Source organism: Euleptes europaea, chromosome 15 (assembly GCF_029931775.1).
Source record: "Euleptes europaea isolate rEulEur1 chromosome 15, rEulEur1.hap1, whole genome shotgun sequence".
Taxonomy (NCBI): domain Eukaryota; kingdom Metazoa; phylum Chordata; class Lepidosauria; order Squamata; family Sphaerodactylidae; genus Euleptes; species Euleptes europaea.
In genome coordinates, this window is record NC_079326.1 from 37,388,995 (window position 1) to 37,405,097 (window position 16,103).

General features: G+C 42.7%; 1 protein-coding gene across 1 annotated transcript in view; it reads left to right on the forward strand.

Annotated features, from left to right (window-relative positions):
• The window catches only part of CERS6 (ceramide synthase 6), a 131,313-nt gene that overhangs the window by 56,175 nt on the left and 59,035 nt on the right, over positions 1-16,103 (forward strand). Inside the window, exon 4 of the mRNA XM_056861264.1 lies at positions 6,587-6,644. Coding sequence (XP_056717242.1) covers positions 6,587-6,644 — 58 coding nt within the window. The remainder of the gene's footprint in view (positions 1-6,586; positions 6,645-16,103) is intronic.

Genomic DNA, 16,103 nt, shown 5'->3' on the forward strand with positions numbered 1-16,103 from the left:
AGAAGATTACAGCTGCTGCAAATCTTGCTGGAGAGACAAGCATATTAACATAATCAGTGATGGGAGCGACAATACGGTGAAATGACAAGCCGTTTGCCTCGTCTTTGCTTCGAACACCGTGCTGGGCACAAAATACAAGGCAGTTATAATTACACTCTTGAATTGGCTGGATTTGGGGATGCAGGAACCGCTGGTGCCGCGTGAGCGTTTATTTCTATTCACCTAGGCAATTTTAAAATGAACTTTTCTTTTTCCTTCCCTGAGCCTTTCTCCGTTCGTCTAAATGCTGCCTTATTAACACGCTGCCTCTCCCAGATCTCATCTTTGCCTCTTTGTGTAAATCATGCCACTGGCAGCCCTTTGGCACGGACTGTGGTTTTTCTTTTACCACAATGGTTTTCTAAATTGTCCCAGCAAGGATCAGTTTTGCACAGTCATCTACCGTGGAAGTAGGAGTCAAGATGTATGGTTAATTTCAGGAGCTCATTGTATTGTTACAATGGCTCTAATTGCAGGTTAAATAGGTGTATGTATTTTTTTTAAAGCACAGCTGTCTCCTCTGATTAGAATCAGTGGGATTCAAGCTCTGTAATGGGTAGCAGTCAAGGCATCTGCTTGTACTAATGAAGCGATATGGACCATTTCGGCAGTGGAGTGACCTATGCGTGTGTTTGAAGTTGCTAAATACATTTTGGATTGCACCAAGCACACCCACCTGTACAGCACAGAATCCCACTGTGACTCCAATTGCATCCATATCCTTTGGACCTAGCTTATTTTCTCTTTTGTTGTTCCTAGGAGTTTCACTCAGTTTCCAGCCTGAATCTTTTCCTCAGTGACACAGTAACCTGTCTCTGTGGTTTCATCATGGGTTTCTGGTTTTGATGTCTGTTCGTTACTTGTTATTGCTGCTTTTCCTTGTTCCTTTCAGGGTCCATCACCACTTCGTTCTGTCTATTTTCATGTATTATCCAGAAACACAATACACCGTGATAAAAAAAACCACATTAACAATTATATCCTAAGCCAAAGATTGAACAAGTAACATACAGATTCTACAAGAATTGCAAAATGGGGCCAAATAGTAAATAGCCAAAATGTTAACAGTGTTTACAGCAGTAAGACAAAGTATTTGCTAAGCTCTTTCTAAATTTGTGCTCCTGCCTGTTATCAAATCTTCGTAAGTGGTTAGACTAGCTGAGCTCCCTTCTTACTTCTTAGGATACTCCTCCAGTATATCAAGAATTAAGCTTCAGCTGATGAAGATTTTCAAAACAAAGTTACATCCGGATTCCTGTACCTACTATTGCAAACATTTTGTCTTATGACTGTAAACATTGTTAACATTTTGTCTATTTACCATTTGCCTACATTTTGTAATTTTTGTAGACATCTGTATGTTACTTGTTCAATCAGTAGTGTAGTAAATAATTGTTAATGTGGTTTTTTATCATGGTGTATTGTGTTTCTGGTTTGTATTTCACACTGTGATCCCTTGTAATTTCCATTATAAATACATGTAGGATTCAGGCCTAGGTCAGTGGTGAGAAGAAGAAGAGTTGGTTTTTATATGCCGACTTTCTCGACCCCTTAAGGAAGAATCAAACCGGCTTACAATCACCTTCCCTTCCCCTCCCCACAACAGACACCCTGTGAGGTAGATGGGGCTGAGAGAGCTCTAAGAAAGCTGTGACTAGCTCAAGGTCATCCAGATGGCTTCATGTGTAGGAGTGGGGAAATCAACCTGGTTCACCAGATTAGCCTCTGCTGCTCATGTGAAGGAGTGGGGAATCAAACCCGGTTTTCCAGATTAGAGTCCACTGCTTCAAACTACCGCTCTTAACCACTACACCATGCTGGCTAATGCTGGGTATGAAAGCAGAATTTGGTCTAGCGCAAGATATGGGCTGAATTCACTCACACAATAATCCAGCAGCCTAGTATGAGAAGCTGGTGTAGGGTCTGAAGGAGAAACCACTTGCCTTTTGAGGAACAAACCAGGTCATCTGTAGTTTGGGTAGCTAACTATAGGCTGCATAGAAGAATGTCTCTTGGTCGGAGCCAGTCCCTTGTTTTTGGAGAGTGGTTGAAAGTACCCTGCTGTCCTGAAGACTCCCCTGTCTTAGTTTAGCCTCAAATATGGAGATTGAAGAGGTGTCTGGAGAAAATTCTCTGTTGTTGAAGCATTCACTGCTTGGTCAATGGTGGTCTGTTTGCATCTAGAGTCTCTTGCCCTTCCACTGGTGTTTTATGACCGTTTGATTTTGAAGTGAAACCTTCCCTGGCCAAACTGATGCCGGCGGTAATAGTAATAGTTCCCTGGTATTCTGCAGTCTTATCACCTGAGCCAGAGTTTGCTCATCTTCCAAGGCAATATGCCTGTCTGCTTCTGCGACGCAGAGACCTGCAGCTAAGCAATTTAACCGAGTTAATGTTGCAAAACACACTTAATGGAGATATTTAGAAATTCACTGTGTGTCCCTTTCCCCCCAGTGAGTTTGCTTCCTTCCTACTGAGATAGTCATACCTGACACAGAGGAAGTAATTATTTTATTTGTTCTATCGGTATTTGTCTGTTGAGTGCCATGTATGCACCTTAATTTGCTTGACTTAATTTCAGGGCTGTCTCTAGGGTGGGACAGGGGCTGCCCCACCCGGAGCATTCATTCTGCCAGGGAGGGGCTTTTTAATGGCCTGACATTTTTCTGTTTCAAAAATACAAGCTTACATTTACATCTGGAGCCTTCAAAAGAGCGATGGTACGGACCCTAGTCACCTGATTAGTCCATCTCTTTACTGGCTTAAAGTTTCCCCAGCCACTGGGAAACTGAACTTCAGCAGCCAGCATGGTGGTGTGCTCAAGAGTGGACTCTACTCTGGAGAATTGGGTTTGATCCCCCACTCCTCCACAGGAGCGGAAGAGTCTAATCTGGTGAACCAGGTTGGTTTCCCCACTCCTCCACATGAAGCCTGCTAGATGACCTTGGGCTAGTCACAGTTCTCTCCAAACTCTCTCAGCCCCACCTACCTCACAAGGTGTCTGTTGTGGGGGGGGAAGGGAAGGTGATTGTAAGCCTCTTTGAGACTCCTTAAAAGTAGAGAGAAAAGCAGGGTATAAAAACCAACTACTACTCCTCTTCGTCCTTCTCCTCTTCTTCATCTACTTCTACTTCTTTCTTCTTCTTCTTCTAAAGAGGGGGTAGGCCATCCAAGCCCAATTCTGAGCTTGGAATTAGCTTCGGGGGAAACAAAGCTATACAGTTGAATCTAAATGTTGGCAAATGCAGCTTACCCAACCCTGATTCTAAGGTGAATGTGGAGAAGTTCGACCCCCAGTACTGCTCATGTTCAAGTGATCCTGGGCAACAAAAAATAATTACCCTTTATCCCATAAAACTGGGAGAATGAGACAGGGCACTTAAAAGGGATAAGAGAAGTTAAAGGGTGTGTGGGGCTGTTCATACAAACGCAGAGAGAATGTAATTTAAACAAATGTGTTCAGGGTAGGTGAATCTTAGCTGTTTTCGTGCAACAGGGAGGGGAAATAATGGGGGCAGAAAAAAGAAGGATTGATTTTTATATGTCAACTTTTTCTACCCCTTAAGGAAGAATCAAACCGGCTTACAATCACCTTCCCTTCCCCTCCCCACAACAGACACTCTGTGAGGTAGGTGGGGCTGAGAGATATCTAAGAAGAAGAGTTGGTTTTTATATGTCGACTTTCTCTACCACTTAAGGGAGACTCAAACCGGCTTACAATCACCTTCCCTTCCCCTCCCCACAACAGACACCCTGTGAGGTAGGTGAGGCTGAGAGAGCTCTAACAGAGCTGTGACTTGCCCAAGGTCACCCAGCTGGCTTCGTGTGTAGGAGTGGGGAAACAAATCCAGTTCACCAGATTAGCCTCCGCCGCTCATGTGGAGGAGTGGGGAATCAAACTCAGTTCTCCAGATCAGAGTCCACCGCTCCAAACCACCGCTCTTAAACCACTCTCTTTTCCCTACCTTCAGAAGTCTAAAAGTGACTTACAATCACAATCCCTTCCTCTCCCCACAACAGGCACCTTGTGAGGTAGGTGGGGCTGAGAGAGTTCTGAGAGAACTGTGACTAGCCCAAGGTCACCCAGCTGGCTTCGTGTGTAGGAGTGGGGAAACCAACCTGTTCTCCAAATCAGAGTACACCACTCCAAACCACCGCTCTTAACCACTACACCACACTGTCTCCAATGGTGGTGCCAATGGGGAAAGAGTATTAATGGTTGTGGGGAGAAGAGAGCGGGATAACAGGTGATGATATAGAGAGAGTGGGAGATTCTGTGGCGGCAAGGTGAGGCAATAGAGATGGAATTCATAGAGGCCTACAGAGACTTGCAGTGATGCAGTCAGTACAAAAAGCAAAGTGGGAGTCTGTGGTGGTGAAGAGAAAGGCGGCAGTTATATGGGGTACAGATCATTGGGTAACGTGGTCTATATGGACGTCTCAGTGTTAACACCTTTGTGACTTTCATAGTTATTTGAGAGGCATCTTTTTCATGGTTTGAATTAATGTTGCTCTAGTCTACTTGCATATGGCCTGCATAACTGTAAATATATCCTTGTCATAAGCAGGTAGAAGTTCATAAAACCCTAACATGACTGTCCTTATTCAACTTATTTCTGACCCTGACGTGTTTTGTAATGTTCAGGGCCAAATACGAGATGTTGTGATTAGTTATCTTTCGCCATGTAAATGTTAGCTCAAAAACAAAATTAAAAAGCCAGTGGGGAGGCGGAAATCTAGATCAGGGCTGCAGTTGCTGAAATGGAGAGGGGGCTAATTTCCCCAATGTGTTTGGCCAAGATAATCTGTCCAACCCCCCGCCCCAAAGTTGTTATTACATCAGCAGGGGAAAAGGAATGTCTTTTTCCTTTTCAGATCTAATAACTGGGTTTGGGAGAAAGGTAATGGCACAGGAGGAAAGTGATATTTTGTTATGTTCAGAGTAAGAAAAAGAACAAGGACATGGTAGGCCCATTGCCGGGACAGCAAAGTGAAATTGTAACAGGTGATGAAGAGAGGGCAGAACTGTTCAATTCCTACTTTTCTTTAGTCTTCTCTTGGGAGGGAAACAGTGCTCAACATGGCGAAAACAGAACACATGATAAGGGAAGGGAGTTGCAGCCTAGGGTTGGCATAGGGATAGTACATAAACACCTAGTTTCTTTAAACGAAACCAAGTCCTCAGGGCCAGATGAATTGCATCCAAGGGTACTGAAAGAACTCACGGAAGTAATTTCTGAGCCCCGTCCATTATTTTTGAGAATTCTTGGAGAACAGGTGAGGTGCCAGAAGATTGGAGGTGGGAAAATGTTGTCCCCATCTTAAGAAGGGGGAAAAAGAGGATCCGGGTCACTATTGACCCATCAGCTTGATGTCTATACCTGGAAAAGTTTTAGAACAAATAGTCAGTCCTGGAGCATTTAGAAAGGATGACTGTGATTACGAAGAGCCAGCATGGGTTTCTCAAGAACAAGTTATCTCCTTTTTTGAGAAAGTTACTACCTTGCTGGATTAGGGGAATGCTGTGGACATCGTTTGTCTTGATTTCAGTAAGGCTTTTGATAAAACTGGAAACATAGAAAACTGGGCTAAAACTAATAAAATTAATTTCAGTGGAGATAAATGTAAAGTTCTGCATTTAGGCAGGAAAAAATCAAATGCATAATTATAGGATGGGGGAGACTTGTCTTGGCAGTAGTATGTGCGAAAAGGATCTAGGGGTCTTAGTAGACCATACACTGAACATGAGTCAGCAGTGTGATGCAGTAGCTAAAAAGGCTAATCCAATTTTGGGCTGAATCAACAGAAGTATAGTGTCCAGATCATACGAAAGGTTGAGTCAGAGCTTGGATCGCGTGGCCCTTTCTAATATGCCCAGGATAATGCCAATTGCCGCTTTGGGATCAGGAAGTAATTTTCCTCCAGGACAGATTGGTCGGGGATCCTGGAGAGATTTCTTTGCCATCTTCTGGGTGTGGAGTAGGAGTCACTGGGGGTGTGGTGGAAGGGAGGGAGTTGTGAATTTCCTGCATTGTGCAGGGGGTTGGCCTAGATGACCCTGGTGGTCCATTCCAACTCTATGAATTGATGATTCTATGATTCAGTGCCACAGGCTTGATCGAAATCTTTCCCCTTCACTCATGCAAACACACACATTCAGAAATGCTGGTTTTAGTCAAGGTTTGGAGATACCCGATTTCCCGTCTCGCCTCTCTTTTTGTAATTTAAAATGCATATCTATATTTGAGCTTTGCAGAAAGACTAAAACAGTTTCCATTGGTTATAAGGCTATAGTAGAGACGCTCACCTGGAAATGAGGCAGCCCACCTTACACAACCGGCTCTCTACAGCAGCAGTTTCTTTGGGGCTCAAATGAGTGCTAATTCATTCCTGTGTTCTACTCAGGCTGATGATCTACTTTCTGTTCTGATGCAAATACTTTTAGGGCAAAGTAACGTTCAGCTCTAAAAATACAGTGACATATTTCCAGTATGTTATTTGTCATAGTACATATAAAGATAATAACAACCGCTTTTCTTTTCTGCAGGTGGCGATTTACATTTTACCTGTATATGTTCACTTATGGAGTCCGGCTGCTGAAGCAGGTAAGAGACTTTGTCCTCCATTTTGGCTACAATTTGTTGTTAATGGCATTGGTAATAGTATGAATCTTATGGCATCTACATTTTTAGACACACTGTATATACACACTGCTATGAAGTAAAAATGTTCCTAATCTTTTTCTGTCTTATTTGTGTAGATACCTTTAGTGTGGGACCCAGTAGTTGCACAAGTTTTCAGTAAATGCTCCCTTGGGATGGGCAGCCATGTGTGAAGTCCATGAGACACGATTGATTGTAACATTCCTTCATGGTTTCTTACTGTGTCTGTCCTACATTTACTTTCCTAGCTTTCCTTGTCCATGTTAGTTTTCCTGATTTATCCTATTTCCTTTTTGATACATGCGCCGCATCTCGAACTCGTGCCGTGCCTTCGCTGATTAGTGTGATATTGTAGCCACTTTCCTATCCGCTGTGGTCATGGGAGTTCCTGTATGTGACGTTGGTTTACACCTGTGTTTATAAGCTGCTTTGTGGCACTTTTGATGGTGAGAAATGCAGGGTGTAAATATTTTCAGTGAAATGAAATGAATTATGAATCCCTGCATCAGGCTGAATGAGTGGTTCTTAGATGGCTGGTTGTAATAATAAAAGTTGGTTTTAGATCAGACAAAAACCTGTAGAAGTTTGAGGACTTAATATACTACTTTTGACTGTTTTATTGACTGGTGAACCGGGTTGGTTTCCCCATTCATACACATGAAGCCAGCTGGGTGACCTTGTGCTAAGCTCTCTTAGAGCTCTCTCAGCCTCACCTACCTCAACAGGGTGTCTGTTGTGGGGAGGGGAAGAGAAGGTGATTGTAAGCCGGTTTGAGTCTCCCTTAAGTGGTAGAGAAAGTCGGTATATAAAAACCAACTCTTCTTCTTATTGGGAAGGAGTTACAAGTACTGGCTAGAGGTGATTCCATATAGAGATTGTGAGAATCGTCGGGCGGGGGGTGTCAACAATAACTTCCTCTTAAATAATATGGAGACAAGTTGTGCCTAAAGTATAATTTGGGTATAAAACCAGAGAATGGCACTGCTCACTTTTCTTACAATGAGAGGGGGAAATGCCTCTTTAATGCGTATCCTTCCATTTGAGCTTGTTTGGCTGCAAGAATGTGGATGACACTGGTGTTAAAAAAAGCATACCCACAGATAGCCCTGAAAAAACCATGAAATGGAGCCAGAAGTCATTGCCTTTAGACAACAAATTCCATGATAGTCACCTTTTCAGCATTTACTGCTTTTATTTATGTATGTAATGCTTGAAACATCATAATAATCATCAACAACATTTATTTCGATACAAAATCAGCTCCAGAATATTAACTAATGGTTAGTATAAAAATTAAAGTAAACATGTATTATGTGGCAAATATAAAACAGTAAACATTATTGGAGAGGAAAACAGAGAAGAATAAAGCCCTCTCCCATCAACCAGGCAGAGTTCCTAAGACTTAGCCACTTTCGGATCCCACATGCCTGCAGGCAAAATTTAGCAACTTTATAAGTTATCTCCTGGGAAGAGTCAGCAAGAAGAAAGGAGGCATAAAATTGTTCAGATCTTCCCGGTATGATTGTCAAAGCTGAAGCAATATACTGATATTGACTATCATTATAAAATGGGCAGTGCAGCAGAACACGTTCAATAGACTCTTTATTTCCCAGTATTACATTGACAGAGTTGTTGAGAAAGCGGGACGCAATGGTATCCGCCTCCCAGGAGGGCTGAGGGTAAAGCGTAAAAATGTGCCAGTGTAAAAATTCTCCAATATTTGGGGATCTCAATCTGCTGGTTGAAAATATTTGTTACTCTGCAAAATAACTGGATGTTTCTGTATCTGTGCCCTGTCTGATTGTAAGGCATGACCCCAAAGTCATGCCGCTGTTTAATCGTTTCTTTTGCTTTTGGGGGCCTGAGCCGCAATAGAAGTTGGCGAGAAAGGCTGTGCGCTTGGAGTTGCTGTTAGCCAGGTTGAACAGTATCTGTCGGTAAGGATCCAGGCCACCAGACCCCTAGGATTGAAAATAAGTTTTAAGCCAGTAGGCGAACGCCAATAACCACATACGTGTCTCCAAGGAGATCACCCCAGCCTCTAGTTGGAGACGGGCATTCAGAATGCATCGTCCTGTTAAAAGTATTTAATAGGAAAGGCCAGTAGGTGCCTTTCCTTGTACATACAGAGCTGGGAGCCATACAGGAGCAGGGTAATAACCTTTCTTTGAAAGACCTTGATTGCTGCAGGGAAAGACCTTGATTGCTGCAAGGATAAAGAGCCAACGTGGTATAGTGGTTAAGTGTGGTGGTTTGGAGCGGTGGAGTCTGATCTGGAGAATTGGTTTGATTCCCCACTCCTCCACATGAGCTGCGGACGCTAATCTGGTGAACTGGATTTGTTTCCCCACTCCTAAACATGAAGCCAGCTGGGTGACCTTGGGCTAGTCACACTCTCTCAGCCCTACCTATCTCACAGGATGTCTGTTGTGGGGAGGGGAAGGGAAGGTGATTGTAAGCCGGTTTGATTCTTCCTTAAGGGGTCGAGAAAGTCGGCATATAAAAACCAACTCTTCTTCTTCTTCTGCCATTGTTAGTCTGTTTGTTGTTGTTTCTTTTTTAACAGCTGATACAGGTATTCTGGTGAGATAGTTACTCCTTTGCTTTCTGATGGTTCAGTGTACACAAAATTATTAAAAATACTGTTTAAAATTACATTCAGGCTGTGTGTATAGAGTGTATATAAAACATAAATGAATTTGGGTTCCATCCCCACGATATCTCCTTATGTATATGCAAAAATTCCAAAATATTCCAATATAAGGAAAGATCTGAAATACGGACCACTTCTGGTCTCAAGAAGTCCGGATAAGGGATACCCAACCTGCAGCAGGCAAAATACACCTCTGAGCTAGCTCACGTTAAGTTCTATATACACATAGAAAGCCATAGTTGAGTATAAATGAATGAGTTTTATTTGCATGTAGCCGTAGGCCATTACAAACATGTCAATAATTACCTCTTAATAGTTATAAATATACATAATAAAAAAGGAAAATATTCTAAATTAGTAAAATGCAAACTATGTTGGCTAAGTTAGTAACATGCAAAATAACGTTCGCTAAAAATTGCAACAAAATCCTGGCAAACCAGTAAGAGCTATCAAGTCAATTATGGAAAAAAATCTACCTAATACAATATTTGAAAATGGGGGTCCCCAATATGGTACCTGCTGACACCTGTCTTGGTGTCTTCCAAGTGTTTTTAGATAGTGGGTGGGGCCAGGTGGGGCTTTTTCCCAGCAGGGCTTCTGACTGGCTGTTCAAATTATTAAAACGTTGCTTCAGCAGCAGCTGCCACCACAACACAAGGATCTTTTCAGCCTGACTGAAGGTAAGCTGCGCAAGATGTTTTTAAACAATATGCTTGTTTTAAAAGGCATCCTGTTAAACAGAGCTTCTGCCTGAAATGTTGAAGAGTTACTATTAGAGTTATGCATGATCCCAACCCCTGACATTCTGTGGCTGCACCCCACCTCCTGCGACAACAATTTTGTGGTTGTGCTCACCACTCTGTGTCAGAATTCCAGTGGTGCCCACAGGCTCAAAAGGTTTGGGGATTCCTGCCCCATAGCATGCTGCACTGGGCAACGTTTCAAGCATACTTTACCTCTGATAAAGCAGCTCAGCTTCGAAATGATGTGATTTCAGCCAATAGTATAGAAATAGTGATTTCATCGTATCAGGAACTTATTCTTGGATGGGTGCAAACCCTTCTAAGGGAACCTGATGATCGTAACATCCAACCACTAAAGAAAAGCAAATTGAAGAAATGGTGTGAAGCAGACTGCTCTGCAGCAAAAATACTGCTTGGTGGCCAAATTTCAGAAGTACAGGCTAATGCATCCACAATTACCCCCGAGCTTAAAATTTTAGAGCAGCGTCATAAAAACCTTTTAATGGAGAAAAAATGAAAAGCGCAATGGGACACCTGGACCCGGATGATTCAAGCCTCTAAATCAAACAATCCTACAACTTTTTGGCAACTAATTAGGGCTGAGCTCCATGCAGAATTTCCAAAGATAGGTTGCAATATTTCACCCTGCCTTTGGGAATCCCATTTCCATGCGCTTCATTTCGTCTGATATAGCCACAAACACATGCTTCGAGAAGCAATTACGAGCCATCCCGGCATGGCCACTGGTATTGGCTAATGAAGTTAAAAGATTAATTAATCAGCTGAGATCTGGTAAGGCTCCTGGGAACAATAGGATATCCCCAGAGGTGATAAAATCAGATATCGACCGGTGGGCCCCGATGCTTGCTGCACTCTTTACTCATATCGACCAGTCGGCTCACATCCCCAAAGACAGGGTTCTTGCCATTATCGTTCCAATACATAAGCAAGGAGAAAAGTTTAATCCTGCCAACCATCAACCAGTCAGTCCCCTTAGTATCCTCGTAAGCAAACTGGACTCCAGACACCTTTACTGGGAACGTCTTGATTGGTTAACAGAGCCTCAATTACGTCGAGGCTCAAGGTTCACAATAAGAAAACCTTAGACAAGATTTTTATAGGATATATTATAATGTAATTTTTATTTCACTTACAGAAAACTATTAGATTTACCAATGCGTCAACTGATATAGAAAATGACTATTTTCTGTATAAGCCATTTATATAATCAGCCTAAGTAATGAATTATGGTAACATTATCAACCTGTTCTGCGCTAGAATTGATTTTTCCAACTTGCAGATAATATCTATGTTTGATATTGATACTTTCCCCTTTCCCTGTTTTCCTTTTGTATCCTTGTTATTTTATTTACTTAATAATTTTTTTAAAAAAATATATAGTGATGGATGAGTAGGCCGGTTTTAGAGCTGGTCGTTCTACCATAGATCAGTGCTTGATCCTGCATCATCTATACCTCTAAGCCTAATGGGGCACTTCATGCTGCTCTCATGGACTTAAGGCAGCATTTGATAGTATCCCCAGGAATAGGCTTTGGGCAAAGCTCAAGAAGACTTTATATACTTATATACTTATTGAAGCCTTTATATACTTATCCACTCGCTGCACAAAGGAAATTACTTAAAAGTAAGATGTAGTCTTCAAGGCCACCTCTCCAATGAGACACCACTTGACAAAGATTGCCATTTTGGCTCCCTTACTTTTTAATTTCTATATCAACTCCCCGGTGTAACACCTAAGAAATCCAAGTTTTCATTCCCCGAAATCTGCAGATAAAATTATTCCCGCACTGCTACATGAAGATGACACTGTCATTCTATCCTGTTCACTAGTGGGCCCTTCGTGCCTCCACTGCATATCGTACAGACAAGCAGCTCGTAATAAATTACCAAAAAAAGTCCTCACTTTTGCCAAGAAACATCAAAAAGACAGATGGCAAATAGAGGTTCACACCACCGATCAAACAAAAACCTTTAAGTATCTTGGTACAGAAGCCACAGCCTTCAGTTTGCAAGATCTGAGCAAGGCTGTCAAAGATAGGACATTTTGGAGGACTTTCATTCATAGGATCGCCATGAGTCGGAAGCGACTTGACGGCACTTAACACACACACACAACTTTGTACAGTCTTTGAGTTGTCTGGACGTTAGAGAGCTCAGGCGCTGCATGAAGTAGAGACCAGAACCTTGGCTTATCTGTGAAGGTTCCTTCTACACTGAGGGAGGAGTACATCTTCATCAGCGGGTTTTGTCGTTCCTATGCTCAGGGAGGCATATTCTTATTCATCTGAAAATTGAACTTGAACTTATACATACTTGGTACTCTGCTGAGACCTTTGAAAGCTTTTTTGCTCCTTTATTGTATATTTTGTACATATTATGTGTTGGTTATAGTGTGGTTACTTGTATTTGTACATTGTATGTTTATAGGAATCTCAGTAGCTTATATAAAAATTGCACCTTGTTTGTAAATGTTTTTCGCTCCTATACTGTTTCCCTAATCTTTGGTAATAGTATAGAGGTGCCTGTTTCTCCCCCAGTACCTGTAGGTTGGCAACCCTACTTGGAAGGGCCACCTTTGTTGTATGTGTTGCCTGTGACAAACATATAGCAATTGTGGAAGCAGAATTTTATTTAAGCGATGCACCTGCCATTTTCCAAAGAAGTTTTGAAGTCTAACATAAGTGCAAATTGTTGAAATGGAAATTATCTCCCCCCTCCCCGTTCTACACAGACTAGCTGTAGCTTGCCTAGGCGTCACACCTGTGAAACTAAACAGGGGAGAATGGATGCTGGCGTGTTGTGCAAGAACTCTTTCTGAGTTTCTCGTCACGATTGCAGTTTTGGGTTGCATAGCATCAGAGATTTCTTGAGCAGATGTTTCTTCTCTGTCACATTTGAAGAGACTGGCCTTTCCTGCGTCATCTGTCAGATTACTGTTTCACAATATTAATTGTGAAACTAAGCTTTGCGTGCTCGTACGCTTTTCCCAGGCCTTAAATAGAAAAAGGCTTAATTTCTCTGGAAGGATTCCCCCGTTCATTCTGCATAGGGTTAGTCTGTTTAATGAACTAGGGAGTTTCTAAAATTCTTTCATTCCCGTGTCTACCTGGCCAGTGTAATGTGCAACCTCCAGTTGACCCTGCCTGCTATCTGTGACCTTTTATAACAATAACAACAACAATAATAATAATACATATTATTTATGGCTCCCCTGGCAAGCCGAGCTCAGGGTGGCTAACATCATGTATTAAAACAGAACGTAATACAAAAAAATTTAAAATACAATTTAAAACATGACTGGATAATATATATTCTATACCAGGGGTGTCAAACGTAAGGCCCGGGAGCCAGATCAGGCCCCTTGAGAGCTCTTATCCGGCCCGCGAGCCAGCCGAGGCAGCAACCCCACTCCCCCAACAGTCCCGATCTGGGCTGGCGAGGCATGGCCCGGCCCAACCAAGTGAGATTTATGTCATATCTGGCCTTCATAACAATTGAGTCCGACACCCCTGTTCTATACAGATGGCACCTAAAAACTACTCCACCATACGGAGGGAGGTCTAACAAGGTGGCCACGTGCCAATAACTCACAGCGATGGAGACAGAGGACATGGGGATAGGGAAAACACAAAGGGAAAAGGGAAGGTAGGAAAGGGCATGGGAAATGGAGATAGAAGGAAAGAAAGAGAAGACAGAGAGGGAAAGGGAGGGAAAAGGGAAGGAAAAGCGATTATTTTTTCTATCACAGGTGGAACCAGGTTTTTGGATAGAGTGATTGATGGGACATAAGGTTCGAAAAATTTAGAACCACTGGTATAAAGCATCTCTAGAGTGTTGGCTGTTCATCTCTAAAGCATCTCTAGAGAGCCTTGTGGTGCAGATGGTAAGCTGCAGTATTGCAGTCAAAAGCTCTGCTCACGACCTGAGTTAGATCCCGACGGAAGTCAGTTTCAGGTAGCTGGCTTAAGGTTTACTCATCCTTCCATCCTTCCGAGGTCGGTAAAATGAGTACCCAGTTTGCTGGGAGTAAAGTGTAAAGGACTGGGGAAGGCAATGACAAACCACCCCATAAACATAGTCTGCCTAGTAAATGTCAGGATCTGACATCACCCCATGTGTCAGTAAGGACCTGGTGCTTGCACAGGGGACTACCCTTACCTTTAAAGTGTTGGTAAGGAAAAGAGCTAAGATAGGGTAGGGTAGTGACAGGCTGGCCATAGGAGTATTCCCCTTCCCAAATACATCCCTGTCCCATTGTGCCATCGGATTGACTCGCATTAAACTCAGTCATTAAACTGTTTTCTCTCTTTCCCTGACTCTGGTCCTTCCAGTCTCTTCCTGACATGAAATCATGCCTTACCTTCATGGAAATAAAGGTAAAGGTCCCCTGTGTAAGCACTGGGTCATTCCTGACCCATGGGGTGATGTCACATCCAGACGTTTACTAGGCAGACTTTGTTTACGGGGTGGTTTGCCAGTACCTTCCCCAGTCATCTTCCCTTTACCCCCAGCTGGCTGGGTATTCATTTTACCCACTTCGGAAGGATGGAAGGCTGAGTCAACTTTGAGCCAGCTACCTGAAACCTACTTCCATTGGGATCGAACACAGGTCATTAGCAGAGCTTGGACTGCAGTACTGCAGCTTACTGCTCTGCGTCATGGGGCTCTTAACACATGCTAGAGAGTGGTGGCAGTACTGCAGCTTAACACTCTGCGCACATAGTGTTTTATGCCTTTAATAACATACAAGGCTGAGGATGCAATTCCATAAAGGGTAAGGCACGATAACATCTATGCATAGTTGTCTGCACCATCTCATGCAGCCACTTTTGAAGACTAAAGAGTAACTGAATTTCAGAGTACCTGCTGGCCTCATCAAAAGCCTGTGTGCATTTTCCTAAAATTTCAGATTTGAGTGTACAAAGTAGGAATGTTCAAGGAATCGTAGACTGGTTTCAATTTTATTTTATTTTTTGAGGGATAGAAGGCAGGCTCTTCCTCCTGGAATCTCTCGGTATATGTGCTCTTGACACAGGACGAACGCTCGAAAAACCATCTCTCTTTCTTCCCAGGCATGTTTCCATGGTGCTCAAAATGGCCATTTTTTGGGGGGGGGGGAAATTAGAGAGAATGCTTGTTACGTGGTACGGCTAATGGATGCCAACAGCAGTTGCTTTTTATCTTGGCTCTTTAGTAGCAAGTCTGTTTCCTGCAGAGCTATTCACTTCATTCAGTTGATCACTTGGAGGCTTTCGCTGTTGTTAAATACATTTAGAACCTGGTGAATCAATGAAACGCTACAAAGGCTGTAATTGGCACATGAGTAAGCCTCTGGGAGCAGAGAGGAATAGTTGGGGAAAGGAACAGATGTTCTAAATATGATCCTGAATGTATAGAAAGCATTATTTTTTGTTTTTTTTATGGGTGTGTGTGTGGGAAAATGGTACCAGGAGAGGAATGGGAACAAAATATGGGCAAGTAAAGCCTAGATTCAGATTCAGAGGAGTGCTTCAGATGTTACCAGTGATAGTAAAAGTGGATTAACTTGTATCACCTTGGTTTTAATGCATTCTCTTCTACGTTTGTAATCCACTTTCTGTATTCTTTATGGTATATCAGGCCTTAGGCTTTTTTGTTTGTTTGCACTGTTGTTTGCACTGCAATGCTGTAATCCTAGTCGCGTTGCATTGTTCATTAGATGTTCGTTAGCTGTCTGATTGCCAGCACCAATCTAAAACTTGCGGCTGCCCTCAGTTGTAGGTATGGTAAATTTTCCATGCCTCTTTACTTTTTGTTTATATCCTGCTTTTCTTCCTAGTGGGGACCCAAAATGGCTCATTACATCATTCTTTCCTCTTCCACATTATCCCCACAACAACCACCCTATGAGGTAATTTAGGCAGAGAGAATACTGAAGGTCAGTCAGTAAGCTTCCATGGCAAAGTGGGGAATCGAACCTGGGTCTCCCAGGTCCAAATCTAACAG